This window comes from Acinonyx jubatus, chromosome C2, assembly GCF_027475565.1.
Source record: "Acinonyx jubatus isolate Ajub_Pintada_27869175 chromosome C2, VMU_Ajub_asm_v1.0, whole genome shotgun sequence".
NCBI classification, from domain to species: domain Eukaryota; kingdom Metazoa; phylum Chordata; class Mammalia; order Carnivora; family Felidae; genus Acinonyx; species Acinonyx jubatus.
The window spans coordinates 3,592,153-3,610,195 of record NC_069384.1 but is presented as its reverse complement, the minus strand read 5'-3'; the positions used below and the strand labels follow the sequence as shown (position 1 = coordinate 3,610,195).

At 54.4% G+C, this 18,043-nt stretch overlaps 1 protein-coding gene across 4 annotated transcripts in view; it reads left to right on the top strand.

The window, feature by feature from the left end:
- Positions 1-15,627, top strand: part of UBASH3A (ubiquitin associated and SH3 domain containing A) — a 39,994-nt gene extending 24,367 nt beyond the window's left edge. Inside the window, exons 8-14 of one of the 4 annotated variants that reach the window (XM_015083874.3) lie at positions 886-985; positions 3,860-3,982; positions 5,629-5,721; positions 8,155-8,299; positions 9,024-9,130; positions 11,666-11,772; positions 15,090-15,627. In XM_015083874.3, coding sequence (XP_014939360.2) covers positions 886-985; positions 3,860-3,982; positions 5,629-5,721; positions 8,155-8,299; positions 9,024-9,130; positions 11,666-11,772; positions 15,090-15,227 — 813 coding nt within the window. In that variant the 3' untranslated portion in view covers positions 15,228-15,627. Of the gene's footprint in view, positions 1-885; positions 986-3,859; positions 3,983-5,628; positions 5,722-8,154; positions 8,300-9,023; positions 9,131-9,417; positions 9,641-11,662; positions 11,773-15,089 lie in introns of those variants that run through there. The other 3 variants (XM_015083873.3, XM_027041544.2, XM_015083875.3) reach the window with 3 other exon arrangements.
- Positions 15,628-18,043: the final 2,416 nt, after the last annotated feature.

Sequence of the window (18,043 nt, the reverse complement as noted above, 5' to 3'; positions counted from 1 at the left end):
CGTTGCATCCACACGACTCCTGAAACAGAATGCTACGGGCACCAGTGACAGTCACAACAAAGTTTATTGCAGTGAGAGGCAAGGCAAACCGATCGATCGGGACCGACACTCTTGACCAGAGTGCGGTCTCAAACAGCCGGGGTACAGAGTTTTTATAGCCCGCCACATCATCTTATTATCACCTGGGAACAGAACAAAAGAATAGTTCCCAGGTGGAAACAGTTCAAACAGGCCCTTGTCCCCATCCAATCAAACACTAATCCTTCCCTTGATTGATTGATAGGATAAGGCTGTTATCTTTTAACCTATAGTGTTAAAACAAAGCTGTTATTTGTTAAGGCTACAGGTTAGCCCTACACTACAATTTAACCCTTACAATACAAGAGACCCCACAGAGATCCCTTGCCCCTTCCCCCATGTGAGGACCCAGCAAGAAGTCAGCCCAGAAGATCACCAGGCACCCCGATCTCAGATTTCCAGCCTTCAGAACTATAGGAAATAAGGATCTGTAGCTAATAGCCCCCAGCCTGCGGTGTTCCATGAGAGCAGTCTGGAGGGACATGGGGTAAGGACCTAGAAGAAACAGAAAGGTAGACAAGTTGATGTGCGATGTATGGCATAGGTTATTCCTGTGGGTTTGCTTTCCCTTTATAATGTCATAAGGCCCAGGAAACAGAAAGTGGCCAGAAATTAAAGAGATTCCCACCTTCAATTCCCAACCTTCTTTCATTGCAATGACTTTGGTGAAATGGGCTACAGTCCCTGAGCAAGGAAGGATGAGACTCTGTTTCTAGGCTACCTGTGGGATGACGAGGGGAGGTGCCCATTGAGTAAGTCTAAGAATGGGGGTGTTAAATTGCCCATGTCTTTCCTCCACCATCTCAGGCCACAATAGCGAGGAAGAGTGTGTTGGTGGTGCGCCACGGGGAGAGAGTGGATCAAATCTTCGGGAAGTCGTGGCTGCAGCAGTGTTCCACTCCTGATGGTAGGTAACATCCTGGCAGGATCTAGCCCCAGAAAGTATATAGATCTAACAAATGACATCACTTCTTCGTTTCCTGAGCCGGGTCCCCTGTGGCACCGTTCTTCAGGGTGATAGGATATGTGGGAGGGGTACGTGCTATATCTTTCTCCAGAGCTATTCTACGCGTGCACACTGTCTGTAAGTATCTTACCTCAAATGCTTTGTGGAAGATGGGGGAATGGCTATCAACAGTAAGCAATCAGCTGGTGTGACCCATGGACAGTCGTCTTTATTCTGGATGCACACACGGCAAGTTGGTTAGCGAGTACAGCATTGAGTTGACACTGTGTCACTGTGACCTGCGGTCTCTGAACCCTCAGCTGCTGGCACAACCCTATCTCAGTCTCATTGCTGTATCTCTCTGAGATAATCTTCGCTGCTGTGGTCGCTTCCCTGCAATGTTTAGCTGTGCAACTCAACCGATGGACATATTTTGAACGTGTGTCTTGCTTATCCCAAGTTCACCCCACTGGATACCAGGAACGAAGGACAGTGCTTATAAATACAGCCCACCCACAACGATATGCATCTATACCAATGCACATCCCTGAACGGAAATCCCAGCATGCCACAACATCTAAGCCACAAATAATTGTACAACTGAAGATACTGAATGAACAGAGTGATAAAATCCATTCACAGTAACTGGTCTAGCTAAGCTCTTTTGGAATTCCTCTGGGAGCCCAGCAGGATAAGAAAAGGGGGAAATGAGTAGGGAAAACCACTGGCAGATGACCAGCATGCACCAGGAAAATTCTGAACGGATTACATCATGGCCAAACATATCTACAAGACCCTACGGAAGTGATGCTATGCTTGTCTCTATAAAACAAGATCAATCACAGACGCAAAGGCTCAGGAAAGAGACAACAGGATGACACGTGGCTGTGAGGACAAATTGACATTCAGACGTGCAATGAGAAGAAACTTCCCTGTAATACAACAATTATTGAAACCACAGATTGAAATCGCACACCACGTCAGTGTGCGTGTGGCCGTGGCGGTGTGAGAACCGACACAAAACAACCAGCGCCAAAGACGTTCATTGGACATCATGGAAAGAGGAAGAATATTGACAAAAGACTGAGTCATCTACAGGGGAAAGACACCGGATAGTCCCAGCTGGAAGGAGGCTCCTGGTGGCTCTTTCCACAGGCCGCGCAGGCCTTGATAACGTGAATACTGACAGTCTAATTTGTCCAAACTTTGTGTATTACATTGTTTAATCAGTTACAATGGGGTATTCAGGGGGTGCTGCCAGACTCTCCTCGGACCCCAGATTTCCTCCTCGTTTCTGCTCACTTCTGGCCCTCATATGGCCCTTCATTTCTCAGTGGTGCTAGCCAGTTGACCCCCCTCCATCTGTGAGGCTCTACACCATCAGACCCTAACTTTGCTCCAATCCTTATCCTCTTCTGAGCTCCGCTCTCTGCTTCTCACACATAAAGCGTCAACGAGGACAAAAGACTTACGTGGAAGAGGTTAACAATGCCATCAAGGGACCTTCTCTGGGAAGAAAACAAATACGACTTTCCCCAGAAAACACAAGATATGTTTTGGCATTTAATGAAAGCCTTTCTTCAAACAAAGTCTCTGCCAATGGAAATGCCAAGGAGGGAGCTTCCAGGAAAGTCATGCATGAAAGCAAGGCATTCAAAGGAGCAAGCTGCCTCTTTGTGTTTGTGAAGGGCTAGGAGGCCATGTGGAGGGCTGGGCTGGTGTGCTCGGGCAGGGTTAGTGACAGGGTCTACCCCAGGATGTGCAGCAGGTCTCAGGAAAGGAGGCTGGGCTGCTAGAAACTACCGGCAGCTGGAAGGTTTGGGGTTGCTTGGGAGGACGTGAGGGCTTGGTGTGGCATAGTGTCCTCTATAGGGGTACTCAATAATTCAATATGAGGTTGAGCTTACCACTTATCGACCACCTCCCCTGAGCCAGGCGTTGGGATCCGGGCATTACCACACTGATTCGTTGTAACAGTTGTATTATTTCTCCTTTTCACTAATGAGGGAGAGTAAGTCAGTTGACTCTAATCATACAACTAGTAACTGGTGGTCCCAGGAATTGCACGTGGGATTGTCAGATCATAGAGCTCAAGGTCAAAGTCAGGGTAAGCATTTTGCAGCCTCTGGTTGGAGGGTTGAGGGGAGACCCCACGGACCCACCTGATTTCCAGCAATCGACTGAAGGAGCATTCTGGCCACGTGCACCCTGTCCCCGGGGACCATGTAACACACTGTCAGCTGCAGGGATGGGTAGAATTTCCCTTCCGTAATTAATGCCAACTTGAGATGTCTATCAAGTTTAGCTCAGTCAGTAATGGAGACATTCCTTTGTTAATCAAGAAGATTGTATGAGTGAATCTTCTTGAGGAGACCTCAGGGGACACAGAGGGTCTCCAGGTTTCTGGGGTTGACACCTGTGTCCTGTGCATTTGAAGAGATGTGTCACGGTTGACTCCACATCGCAGAGCACCTTTAAGAAAAAACACAGATGAGGGGAGCCTGGGTGGCTCAGTCGGTGAAGCGTCTGAATTCAGCTCAGGTCATGATCTCACAGCTCGTGAGTTCGAGCCCCGCGTCAGGCTCTGTGCCGACAGCTCAGAGCCTGGAGCCTGCTTCGGATTCTGTGTCCCTCTCTCTACCTCTCCCCCACTTGTACTCTGTCTCTGTCTCTATCTCTCAAAGATAAATAAACATTAAAAAATTAAAAAAAAAAAAACACAGATGACAACAACTTAAATGATAACCTTGCTTCCGATGTGGGTCGTGATCTTGGGGGTTCCAAACCTGCACTAAGTCGGTGGACCTGAACGCCTGGTGACTATTTATGCTTCAGGGAAATACTACCGGCCAGACCTGAACTTCCCTTGCAGTCTGCCCAGAAGGAGCAGTGGAATCAAAGACTTTGAAAATGATCCTCCACTATCATCGTGTGGAGTTTTCCAGGCCCGCATGGCAGGTATGTTTGGGGATCATTCTGGTAGAAATAGTAACATTAATCACAGCAATGATGATCACTAATGCATACTGAGCCCTTGCTACAGGCCCGCGGAGGTCCGTGTTAGCATTAACCCCATTCTGCTGAGGAAGCGGCTCAGGCACACAGAGGTTAAGGAAGTTGCACAAGGCCACACAGCTAGTAAGTGCAGGTAGAGGGGTTTGACCCAGGATGGATAGTTGGGGGGGGGGGTCGGAAGGAATGAAAGATACAAGAGAGGGGAGGAAAAAGCAATGAACACTAAAAAAATTTGTTTTTTAAAGAACATATCCTCTCTGATTTTACTTCAGAATCTGTCAGTCTGGGCTTATGCTTTATGTCTGGGGTTCTGGTCCCACACGGTTGACTTTTTGGAGCCAAAAAAGCCAACGGGTTCATCTGGTCTTCATTTTATGAATGAAAAGACCCGAATCAAGAAATGAGGGAGGTGTGTGGGCTTGCACACTGCTGGTTACCGGAAGGAGCTCAGGGTCTCTGAAGGGGTGTCCGTGCGGGCAGTTTTTGACCTCTGCACTCATTTCCAGGGACGCCCTGATGAGGTGCCACAGGTGGGGTGGCTCCATCAGCAGAAATGTGTTTGTTCTCTTGCGGTTCTGGAAGCCAGGCGTCTGAGTTCCTCCCGAGGCCATGAGGGCGGCTGCTCCAGGCCCCTCCTCTGGGCTTATAGACGCCGCCTTCTCCCTGGGTCTTCACGTCGCCTCCGTTGCCTCCTCGCCTCCCTCTGTGCCCATCGTGGCTGTGTCCAAACTCCCCCCTTTGAGAAGGACGCCGGTCAGATTGAACCGGAGCCCCCCCCCCACCCCCAGTGACCGCATCGTAACCTGACTGCCATTATAAAGACACCGTGCCCAAAGAAGGTCACACTCTGAGGAATGGAGCATGAGGACCCCCGCAGATGAATCTGGGGGGTACGATCCAGCCCGTGACAGCCTCCCCTACAGCCTTGCCAGCTTGGCACCGTGCATTTCCTAAAAAGGTCCCCTTCTTTCCCAGGGGCCAGGCCCTCTAATTTTGTGAGAGGAAATGTGAGCTCTGGGCTTGTCCCTCTCTGCTCAGGATCTCACAGCCTGAACCCCAACTGTCAGTGGGGCTGAGCTCCCATCCGGAGCCTCTTGGAGGCAGTTGCAGTTTCCCCCAAAAGACTGTTGGGGGAATTCGGTTCCCTGCGGTCGTAGGACTGAAGTCCTGGTTTCCCTTGCTGGCCATCATCAAAGGGCTTTCTTTTCTCAGCTCCCACGCTCCTTGCCATGTGGCCCCCTCCATCTCCGAAGCCTGCAGTAGGGAATATCTTGCATGCGGAATCCGCATACCTTGGACTCTCTGACTTTTTTTCTGTGACAGCCGGAGATAAATCTCTGCTTTGAACGGGCTCACCCGGATGGGTCAGGCTTACCCGCAATTATCTCGCTTCTGTCGTAGGACACAACACTCCCACATTCACAGCCTCCAGCCACACTCACGGGGACCTTACGGGTGGGTGCACCGGGGGCTGGAAATCTCGGGGCCATTAAGATCCTGCCTACCTCAGGCAGCGAGCCCGCCCTCAGAGTCCTCCCCATGGGAGGTTACAATTTTGAAGAGGGGTTTTTGCACCTGCTGTTTTCCAGGAGAAGCACTGCTGGACAGCGGCATCAGAATCACCTCCGTCTTCACCTCCCCAGCCCTCCGCTGTGTGCAAACAGCCAAACACATCCTGGAAGGTCGGTGAGAGCTGCAGTGAGCATCGCAGGTGGCCCTGACCTCATGGTCATTCTCCAAAGGGGGGAGGGAAGGGAACGGGGGTAAGAATCGGATGAGTGGCAACGAATGGCCACAGAAGTCGCAAGACAGTTTTGGACCAGTCCTCCGAGAGCTGTTAGCAGACACTGAGCCCCTCGACATTTCTGGAATGCCAGGATTCTAATCGAGTGGCAGGAGCCTGTCATCACACTGTCCACCTGCATCTGCTTGTATCTAACATATGTTTAAAAAGAGAGAGAGCAGAGGAGGGGCAGAGAGAAAAGGAGAGAGAGAGGATCCCAAGCAGGCTCTGCACTGTCACTGCAGAGAGCCCCACATGGGGTTTGATCCCACGAACCGTGGGATCATGACCTGAGCCAAAGTTGGACGCTTAACTGACAGAGCCCCCAGGTGCCCCTGCCATGTGGCTTTCAAAACAGCATCTGAGGAGGGGGTTCAAAAGCCCACAGAGCTGGGAACAGCTGTGGTCCCTTCTGAGGGCCAAGCTCATGACTCTTGCCAGGGCGAGAGGAGCGGCTGCTGGGAGCTGTCCAGCACCACTGAAGGCTGATGTCCCTTAGGAAGCCCCCAGACCACCTTTAGCAGCTTCTGCCTGCAGGAAAAAGAAAGTTCCTGCCAGAGAAGTGCAGCCTGTTCTGGGGGCCTTGGTTCTTCGTCTGCTGCTGGAGCCCTGCCCTGCCCTCTTGGAGGGAGGGGGCGGGGGGCAGTGGACATGATGTAGTCAGCAGTGCAGGAGCACAGGCCAAAGGGACAGAGGGCAGAAGACGTGGACACAGACACAGCAGGTGTGCTAATGTGGGGGAGGGGGCTTGCCTCTACTTTCTTAGAGACGGTGGGGGTCAGGCCACCAGCTGGAAGTGAGAAAGGGAAGGACTTCTGGAGGCTTGGGGTGCACGGAAGGCATGACATGTCTATCAGAGAGATAGAGGGTGGTCACTGAGTACTGACTTTACATGGAGACCCAGCCACCACAGGGCCTGGGGCTTTCCTGCAGGGGCAGATGTGGAGGACCAGGTGGAGAGCTGGAGCTAATGATGGGTGGGCTCGACAAGTGAAGTACAAAGTTCTCAGAAATGTTCTCCGGTGATGATAACGTCAATGTCCCTAATACGATGTCTCGTGGACTTTTGGTCTATATGCAGAACATCTTTTTTTATTATCACGATGCTGTTTAAAGTCCAAGTGTATAAATTCTGGGTCGTTCAGGAAAATGAGGGCGCTCAACCTTCTTCACAGGTCCTGGAACAGGACAGACCTGCTTTCAGACTGACATCTGAAAGGCTTACATGCTACCCTTAGTTTCACTGTCATGTCAGTGACTGTCCAGATGGACCATTTCCCAAAATGTGACCCACAGAACAAAGTGGCCGCAAGATGGCTCCACAGAAGGAGTGGCCAAGACCATTTGGGAACCTGTCCAACTGTTCCCACTGGACACACGGGCCCTCCACAGGCTGGAGGGAACTCAGGAGCCTGGTTAGACCGTGTAACTCCCTTTCGTAAATGTGCTTTGGGAAAGGAACTTGTTCCGTGGACCTGGAATACATTTGGGGAACTGATTTATTTCCAGCATTGGAGCTTAATGACATTTTCTCCATTTCAAATAAAAGCATTCAGGCCCTTTTTCCCCCACTCAAAGAGATGGCCTTAGGCTATAGGTGTTCTCTTGGTCGAGGTATGAAATTCTCAGGAAGGGTAGCTGGGAGAAGTCTGGGTGTTCCAAGAGACAGCTCCCTTCACCCTTCACCTTCTCAATCTGGGTGTCTGTCAAGATGGCGCCTCAGCGGTGACTAGTGTGCTCCTCGATTGGCCGAGTCTTTTCCATGGATCGCTGGGTTGGTCGACATGGTGTGCTCTCACTCTTGATCAATGATGAGGCCCAGTGCTAGTCTGGCTGTAGAGATATATGGGACCATCAGGGTGAGCTCACTGATAGTGGCATCTCGCAGGCTGGGCAGACTCTGTCCCCTTCCTTATGGACAGGCATCACCACTCCTCAGATGCCTTTCAACCATCTGGTGGGTTCTGTCTTAGAAATAGCATAGCAGGGGCACCTGGGTGTGTCCATTGGCCAATTGTCCAACTCTCGATTTCAGCTCAGGTCATGATCTCATGGTTTATAAGTTCGAGTCCCAAGTCATGCTCTGCGCTGACAGCTCGGAGCCTGCTTGGGATTCTCTCTCTCCCACTCTCTGCCTCTCTCTCTCTCCCTTTCAAAATAAATAAATAAACTTAAAAAAAAAGAAATAGCACAGCTGTAAGTAATCACAGAACAATATTTGCCAAGGGAAAAAAAAACCCACATTTTTTAAAAAAAAGTATTGTTTAAGAGACTCACATAAAACCAATCTGGACACTGAGGATTACAAACACTTGTATTCCGTTGGATCCAGAGCTCAAACTGGAGAAAAAATTTAAGATAAGAGTGGAACCCGGCATCTTTGAATGGACCAAATGGGAGTCCGGCAAAACCACCCCAACCCTCATGACCCTGGACGAGCTGCAGGAGGCAGGTTTCAACGTCAGCATGGATTACAGGTGGGTCATTCCCTCCCTTTCTGCCGGGGTGGGGCACCTTCATAGCTCCTGCTCAAGAAGAAACATTCACGACAGCACTAAAGACTATATTTGGGGGACCACTGCACTGGGGGTGTGACCAGGGACCAGGACTGGACCCTGCTCTGAACATAATGGGGACAAGTGAGGGATTTTAGTGAAGGAGCAAGGCAGAGGTGGGACGCTACTGAGGGATGGGGCAGTGGGGGGGGGGGGCAATTCTCCGTGCACCGCCACAGCAGTAGCCTCGCCGAGGCAGGCCAGAGAGAGCGTGCACAGGCATCACCTGCGGGTGACGGGGGAGGCAGGGTTTGCTCAGGATTCGAGGAGGAGCAGACACCAAGGGTGGGGGTTCCGGCTCCCTGTGTCAGCAGGAGTCTCGCTAAAACCGACTCTACACGGTTGGACACGGAAGCCCACGGTCGGCCTCATGAGACGCGGGCTCCGGGAGCCCGGCCAGGGTGTGGTCCAGGAGACACGGTTTGTCCTTCTCTACCACAGCCCACTCTTTGCTGTCACAAACCCTCCTGGGGTTCAGTGAGCGTACTTGCTAGAGAGATCGAACGTCGGCCCTCGGCCTGCTTGGGGCCCACACTGAACTGTCACGTGGACCTAGAGCCCCGCCCTCCCGGAAGGGCTTCTCCTTCTCCCGCTGACCACACGGCCAGCAGGCCGGCTTGGCAGCCACCCCCGTCTCCTCCTCCAGGCCTGCATTTCCCCTCGCCTCCCTCATGCCGGCCGAGAGCTATGACGAGTATGTGAACAGGTGTGCGGTGAGCGTCGGATGGATCACCAGCATCCGCCCATGGGACGGTAAGGGCCTCCCGCGTCCCCCAGCCCCTGGCCCTGGGGATGGGCAGCCCCCCAGGGAGGTGGGGTCTTACCTCTGGGGTGGAAACTGGCCAATTCTTAGAGTTTAGGAAAGCCCCAACCTCGTCCGCCCCCTCCCCAGCCAACAGTGTCACACGGAAGCCTCTGCAGTCACCGGGCGCGTGGCCACATACCTGTCACCACCCAGGGGGGGTCCCGATTCTGTCACCGAGAGCCGATGGGATCCAGGATGGCAGGGTCAACACAAACCGCTCGTGTCCGCTTCCTAGGAAACAAGAGACTAAGAATGGAACGCGAACCAGATGTCAGGTCACATTCGAACAAAACATCTGTACATGTAGACAGTTGAGACCGTTAGAGAAACCTGAATACAGAATTTGAGTGTGGAGTCTGAATGTGGACATGCCTGAGAAACCGTGTGAATGCTGTTAGGTGTGACGGTGGCAGGCTGGGCGTGGCAGGGTGGGAAGTGGTCACGTGAAGGGGCAGACTGAGGTATAGTCTGTGGAATGGTGGGACGGTGGGGGTAGCGGGGGAGGGGCGGTGTAGCTCATGGATGGTGCGCAATGTGCCAATGTCACGCCATTGCGGCTCCGGGATGCATTAGACCCACCTGTGGGCCTACTGGGGGATATTGAAAACATCCGTGGTAAAAGTTGACACGTAACCCTTTAGAATTTTAAGTTAGCACGCTGAACATCAGCGACGTGTCAGAGACCAAATAAAACGTCGTGGGGAAAATCCAAGTGAAGAAGGCATGCGCTCTGCCCTCAAAGAGTTTGGAGATTGTTGGGGAAAGGCATGACATCCAGAATATTAGGAGTTTTGAATAACACGAAGAAGAGTCTCCGAGGCAGTGAGAGACCACCAGACCCGCTTCCCCACCTGGTTATCCTTTGTCCCTCATCCTGCAGACTCAGGCAGAGATGTCTGCTGACGAGGGAAGACCGTCTCTGCTCTCAGGGAAGAGCTGAGCACCTGGCCTCCCCGGACAGTCCCAACGCGCCAGGGGGACACGCTCCCTCACATCTTGTAGGAAGAGACCCAAACCTTGCCGCGCCCAACTCCCCCAAACACAGCCGGCCACGAGGCTGCTTTACAAATGGCCCATTTTGACCGGTTGGCACCCTGGGGAATGTGCTTCCAGAAGCCACACCTTAGTGGCATTTGGTTGATTCTCAAACTCCTGTTACGCACAGTTACTGCGACAGAGGGCCTCAGGACAGACGGTGATGTGAGAGCCTTTCGCTGTACAACGGGGCCTGTCCTCAGGCCACCGCTGTCCAGCTGCTCCAGTTCGAGCCTCTGTCCTGAGCTGAATTTCAGTGTCCACAGGATGCTCTGCCCTTCCGAGGACACTCCCCCCATTACAGGGGTGAGGCCTTCTGGAACAGGGATGGGGATCTGCTCAATCAGCTCCAACCCCTCTGAACACTGTCTTGTGACGCTCACCACAGGGAACATAGCCCATCTGTCCCCGTGTGGCTGAGGCTGTCAGGATGCAATGCTTGAGGGACAGGACAAGTCGGATTTGGAAGGTGAGCGGTGCCGGAGAGGGGACAGCATGAGGCAGGTGGGAGCGTGACAGGTGTGGCCAGCGGCAGAGGAGGAGTAAAAACTCCAGGCGGGCTGGAGGGTAAGAACTGACCCCACCGGTCCCCGGGCAGATGTTATCTGTGAACTGGTCACCGTCCTGCACAGCCTGGCGTCACCTCCATGCACACTCCATGACTGCAGCCCAGAGGACTAAAGCCTACGTGCCCACGTCACCCCAGCACCGAGAGCACAGGCCCAGAGTCGAAGCCGTGCGTCTGCCTCCCAGGCAGCATCCCGGCTGCCACCGCACCGTGACTTCGGAGGCCAGAGATGTGAGAGCGGAATTAACAGGAAATAGTACATCAGGGCTTCGGTCACGCTGGAGAATTCAGTGTCAGGAAGCAGCAAGAATGAATTGTTCTGTGTCGGCCAGAACCTTCAGGGGAAGCTCTCCACCCGACTGCCTCCTCCAGGTGGATCCTGTGGGGCCGGCCACAGCACCTCGTGGACCCACCAGGACCCACCAGCTCCCCCCAGCTGTGACTGGTCCCCGTGGCAGTCACGCCCGCCAGCAGAAGACTCGCTCCACCCGTGGACTCGGGGTGTCGTTATTGAAGCGAGAGGCATCAGCAGGCTCATGGTGGCTGATGCCTTTCAAGCTGAGGGACCCAGCCTTGGAGGCAGCCACCACATCCCGCAAGAGGTGGTCCCTCAGGTCACAGCGCAGTCCCATCCCCGAAGCTCCCGACAGGCATGGCCACCCCCAGAAGGTGCACGAGGACATGATACAGCAGGGACCGTGCACACGCATGGGGTACCCGCAACTCGGGGTTACCTGCCGCACTGCTTCCGACCCGGGATCTCTCAAGGCTTTGTGTACCCCGGGGGTGATTCCACCCGACGACTTTGGGGACTCTCGTTCTACTAGAAGGCGCACTCCGTGCCTGCTCTGACTCCGAGGTGTCCCTTTCTGTACAGTAGGCGTCATCCTGATCGTGGGCCACGGCTCAGCGCTGGACTCCTGCACCCGCCCACTCCTTGGGCTGCCTCCCCGCGACAGCGGAGACTTCGCCCAGCTTGTGAGAAAGGTATGTGCCTGCCCCTTCCTCCCCTTCGGGCCGTGAAGTCAAGCACCCCGAGCACATGGGGTCATCACGCTCCCCTCTCAGAATGAAAGCAGGCGTCCAGACAACCCAGGGCAGCAGGGACGCCCCCCACCCCACCCACCCTGTGTCCTGAGAATGTGCGCACCTGCTCTTACACAAAGGGCGGTCCTGGGTGGGGGGCTGATGGGAGCGGTTTGTCATCTTTATCATCATTATGGCAACTTTGGCCATTTGCTGCCCAGATAATATGAAAAATAAGAAACAGGCAGTCCCTGTAGTGGACCAGATGGTCCAGTGAGTAGTAAGCCATGTGGATACAAGGACAAAGGACAACTGTGGGGCTGGCTTGCTCTGGGGACCCAGGGGCAGGGGGTGGGGGGCTCGAGGACAGAAAGGAACCCCCACCCTTCACCTTTGGAGTCAGCCCACCATGGAACACACAAGCACTTGCGGTGACGGCTGGCGTGTCCGGGGCTGGGCTGGGGCTCTGCAAACACTCACAAGAAAAGCTAACAGGTGACGGATGTGTAGAGAAGGGTAGTGAGTGGTCTGCACCGACCTGTTGACCGTCACCCAATGAAATGACTCGAGGCAGGCAAACTGGGGGCTTAGACACACCCCCTGCTCCCGCACCAAAAATCTACTCAGGGCCAGACTTGCCCACTGTCCTTGGCCTTTTTATCAAACTAATCGGCCAGTGGCCTTGAGGCCAGGAGTACAGTGGCATAAACGACACTTGGGATGGGTGATGGGCCCCTGAGCTGGTTCCTTCGTGCAAAATCGTCACAGGACCACGACCAGCCCCAGCTTGTTTGCAGAGGGGCAGCCCCGTGCCCTGCCTGGCCCACACGGGCTCTGTGCCTATGCAAAGTTCCCGGCTTTCGGAGCCCCGCCCTGCCTGCCAGAGAAAGCCGGGTCCTCCTTCACAGGGGGCGAGTCAGAGAGCGATACCTGCGTGCACCCTCTCTCTTCCCATTCACTTTCCTCTGGACCTGAGTGGAAGCCCCTCAGAGTGCCCCCGAGGTGGGCTTTCCCAACTGTGACCCAGATGTTCCCGAGCCCTTAGGGGTCCTGGGCCACCGACTACCACTCTCCGAGTACAGGGCTCGAGGCCACACTGGGTGAGGATGCACTTTTCTGGGGTTTTCCTGGTCGGCCCCCGCGCACCTGCTCCCCGTCTGTTGCTCTAGCCCCTGTCCACCTCCCCTGTGCTCCCGTGCTGCCCGCTCCTGCTCCCGCGCCCCTCCCCCCTCTCCTGGGGCTCCAGGTCACCCCCACGATGGCCACCGCACATGCCATCTGCTGACCGTTGCATGTGGAGGCTGTTCCAAAGCCCTATTAGTCTTTGCAGCCCCATTCCCACCCACTGCCCCGACCCTTGGCCAGCCTTGAACTTCCAAATTCCTCTGACATTTTTATCCTGACACTTTGGTGCCCACCCCACCCCATCCCCAAATAAGCTGCACTCGCCTGCACACAGCAGAAATTTACCAAGGGGCTCTGTGGAGCCACAGGCCTTCAAATCGAGGGCAGACGGAAACAGATCGTTCACGACCTTCCCCTTGCCCACCCCATCACGCTGCCTCCCCGTGTACACACACACGCACACGCACACACATACACTCACACGCATACACACACAACCACACTGGAGTACATGTGCATGCACAGAGATGCATACACATATGTGTGTACACATACATACATGTGTGCACACGCATACACACATGTGTGCACTTGTACAGGCACACGTGCATACACATGCACGCACACATACATGCATGCACACAGGTGCACACACATACACATGCGCATGCACACACATGTGCGCATGCACACACATACACACATGCACACTGGTGTACACGTGCACACACATACACAGGCACATGCACACAGGGGTACACATGTACATGTATGCGTGCACATGCACACATATATACACATGCATGCACACATGTGTGCATGCACACACATACACTCACAGACACAGATGCACAGGTGTACACACACAGGTACATGCACACAGGTACACACGTACACATGTGCACACATATGTGTGTGCACATACGTGTGCACGTGCACGCACGCGCACATGCATGCATGCGTGCACACGTGTGTACATTGCACACATAAATACATGCATGCATGCATGTGCACGCATGCACACACGCACATTCACGCAGGGGTACACATGTACATGTATGCATGCACACATATATACACATGCATGCGCACATGTGCACATGCACACACATACACTCTCAGACACACATGCACACAGGTGTACACACAGGTACACGCACACGTGTGTACATGCACATGCATGCACACATGTGCATGCATGTGTGTGCACATACATGTGCACATGCACACACATGCACCCACACAGGTACACACATGCATATGCGCATGCACACAGGGGTACACATGTACATGTATGCATGCACACACGCACATATACACATGCATATGCACATGTGCACATGCACACACATACACTCACAGACACAAGTGCACACAGGTGTACACACACAGGTACATGCACACATGCATGCACACACGTGTACACATGTGCGTACATGTACGTGCATGCACACACACACGCACACACATGCACAGTCTCTCTAAGTAGGAGAGAGTCATCCTGAGTCAGCGCCATCATCCACGTGGACCCCCACTGCATGTTGGAATTTCTGCAAATTTTGTCTCACCAAGAAATTTCCAGACATCAAAAGAGAGAAGAAAAACAGGAAAGCAAAACATGCAAACGACAACAACAACAACAAAGCCTTAAAAACAAAGATTTCCACAAACACGTTCATTTTACAGATGAAGGGATTAAGGTCTAAAGTCTCACTTTGCGGTTTTTTCCTGGGCTCTGAAAACGCCTATATCTTTTTGCGATGCCAACTTTGAGAATGTAAGTCACTCTTCAAGCTGTAGCCTGGGCACCATTGAGCCTCGGGCAGGGTACTTCTGTGCCGCAGGGTGTCCTGGGCACCGTAGATATCAGCAGCATCCTTGGCCTCTGCCCGTTAGATGCCAACAGCACCCCCAGTGCCACCAGCTTATTGCTGGTCCGCAGACATCGCCCTGGTCTGTGGGAGCGAGGGGCGCGGCTCCGCTGGGGACGGATGTGTGAGGCGCCAGCATCACGTTTCAGGCAGCGGTGCCAGCGAGGGCCCATCGTGCCCACCTCCCCGGCCCAGCAGGGCCTGTCTGTTGGGTCTAGAGCGACTATAAAATCGATCAACCTCCTACAAGATATTAACAAGTGATTGAAAACTCTGTCCTAGATTCCTTCTCTGGGTATGTGCTTCTGCGAAGAAAATAAAGAGGAAGGGAAATGGGAGTTGGTGAACCCTCCCGTGAAGACGCTGACCCACGGCTCAAACTCCGCGTTTAACTGGAGGAACTGGATCCCGGGCAGCTAAGAGACTCGCTCGTGCTCTGCGAGGCTCGTGCCGAGGAGGCCCAGCTTTCAGCAGGGCTAGGCGATGCCAGCGTTTGAGGGGGTCCGACGCCCCCTCAGTGTGATTTGTAGACGCACAAGACGCACTTTCACATCCCAGGACGTTCAGCCACCTGCCGCCACCTTCGTAGTCGCCGCAGGTGGACCTCTGTCCTGCGAGCTCAGACCCTGTAAGGTGTGGACGTGCCGCGTGGCCCGGAGGGAAGCGGGTCACTGTGACCCACCACAAAGGACAGAAGGACCTGCCCACTGTGGCTCGTGGGTTCCCCGTCATTCTCCCAGTTCTGTTTCAACCCTCTTTGGGCTATGTCTACACAGACCCAAAGGGGGCGTAATATGCAATAAAATCTCACCAGAAACCACCCACCGGCTGGAAATCAGGGCCCCGCAGCTCGCGATGCCCGCTCCCCGGGTACCGGTTCTATCGCCGCACAGTAAGTCACCACGGAGCGGCAGTCAGGGACAACACGCATTTTTGAACACACACACGCAAATCAGTCCCGTTCCGGCTCTGCAGGTCAGGATTCCTCAGACAGGTCAGCGGACTCCGTGGCCCCCAGAGGCTGTGGGGGGGAGTCCGTCTCCTGGCCGTTCCCGGCTGCAGAGACCCCTGCCCTCTCCGCCTCCATCCGCACACAGAGCGTCTTCAGGTCTGTCCCTGCCCTCCGCTTGCACCGCCTCACACCCCCAGCCCCCTGCGGTAAGGTCTCTTGCAGTTATGGAGGGTCCTCCCGACAGTCCAGGACGAACTTCTGCCGCAAGACCTGCAGCTTAATCCCATCCGCATGGTCCCTTTTGCCCTGTGAGGGACACAGCCGCAGGTCTGGGATTGGGATGTGGATGTCTTTGGGGACAATCGTCACCCCCCCCACGCCACGCATGGGGCTGCTCGTACGGGGGCCCCGGTATGAGGAGGAGACGCGCTTCCCTCGTGCAAGCCTGCCCCAGCTTCTCCTTTTCTCCCTTTTGGCCAAGTTGGGGGGGGGCGTGGCCTGCCCTGACTCACAGGAACACCCACCAGCACGGGGACACCTGCCAGGATGCTGCAAATCCAGGGGTGCCTCTGACTCCAAAGCAGCTGGTCCAGGTGGCCGATGGGAGTCTCTCCCATGGTGTCCTCTCCCCCCACCCCTCACTGGTCACAGCGGACCCCACCGCCAGCGCACTCAGTGCCCCAGACAAAATCCCACCACGGTGCGGTGAGCCCGACTGGACTCCCTGCTCTCCCACTGCGTTCCAGTTCTGACATTTCATTGTCGCGACGGGGGACCGTGGGGGACCGTTGCTGACCCGTGCCTGGCCTTTCTCAGGGAAGTACCCGCCCCGTCCCCAGCTCTCCCCTGCTGTCTCCCGGGCAAGCCTGGGGCCACACAGTCCGTGGAGCTCTTGAGGAGCAGAGAGGGTGAACCCAGAGTGGACCCCGGAACCCGCACAGGAAGCGCCACGTCCCAAGGGACACACACAGGCTTTGGAGTCTAACTGTGGAGAGGAAGACAAAAGTGTCTGTCCCTTGTTTTACTTACTCGTGACATCATTTTTCTGTCTCCAAACATAAAGCAGTTTAAGGTTGACACAGAAGAGAGAGCAGAGGGCAGCCGGCTCACAGGCGGCTCCCATATCTGGTCGACAGCACAGTCTCGGGGAAACAACCCTGCACGCGTCCCAACAGGAACTGACCAGAAAGCCAATGGGTGCCCTGGGGCACCTCCTACGGGTCCGTCCTGCCTCGGAGCACCCGGACGGCCGCCCCTTTCTCTGCAGCAAGTATGTGACTGGGAAGAAGTATTTCCTTGTTTTCTCTCCCGGATACCCCCTGGTGCCACCCGGACACTACTAATCATGATGATGATTAAAAACCTTACAAATCAAGCAAATGGCATTTAAATAGTGGCCCCTTCTTTGGGGCGGTCCCAAGGTGTCTGGATTTACCCTTTCAGGAGGGAGGCTTCTGGGTCACAAGCCCCTGACCCTCCTCCTTGCTGGGCTGCTGGTGGGGGTGGGCGAGGGATGGACAGATGGGTTTGAGTCTCAGATTCCAAGGCCAAAGTGCAAGAAACGTGGGGCACCTGGGTGGCTCAGTTGGCTAAAGCATCTGACTTCAGCCCAGGTCACGATCTCACAGTTTGTGGGTTCGAGCCCCGTGTTGGGGTCTGTGCTGACAGCTCAGAGCCTGGAGCCTGCTTCAGATTCTGTGTCTCCCTCTCTCTCTCTGCCCCTCCTCTGCTCACGCATTCATTCTCTCTCTCTCTCTTTCAAAAATAAACATTAAACAAAAAACCTATAACAAAAATAGCAAGAAATGCCATTTTCTTTCTATTCTAGAATTCTGGTCCCCGCTAGCCCCTCATTCTGACACAATCACAGGAAAGCCCAGTTCTGTCACTTTTGGCTTCCAGAACGAGCCTCATCATAAGCACGGGACCCTGAGAACAGAGCCGCCCGGCAGAAGGGCGGGAATGGAAGTTTATCGTCAGTTGGTGCCAGTTTTCAGTTCCACGAGCAAGGAGCCCGGAAACCCAGAATGATCCCCTAAGCTCTCGGAGGGTCTGTCCAGCACCCCTGTGTTTGTGAGCCTAGACTGACCCCTGCTGACGTCCTCTGGAAATGCTTGCCCTGCTACCGCGGCGCCCCCCACCGCCTGGGCCACCCAAGTCATCTCTGGTTTCCTCAGCTGTGAGCTGGAAAAAACACACCTGGAAAGAGCTCCCCGCGCGTCTGCTGCCTGCCCTGATGTGGCGAATAATTTGTGCACAGTCACCAAAGCCCCCCTCCGCCCCA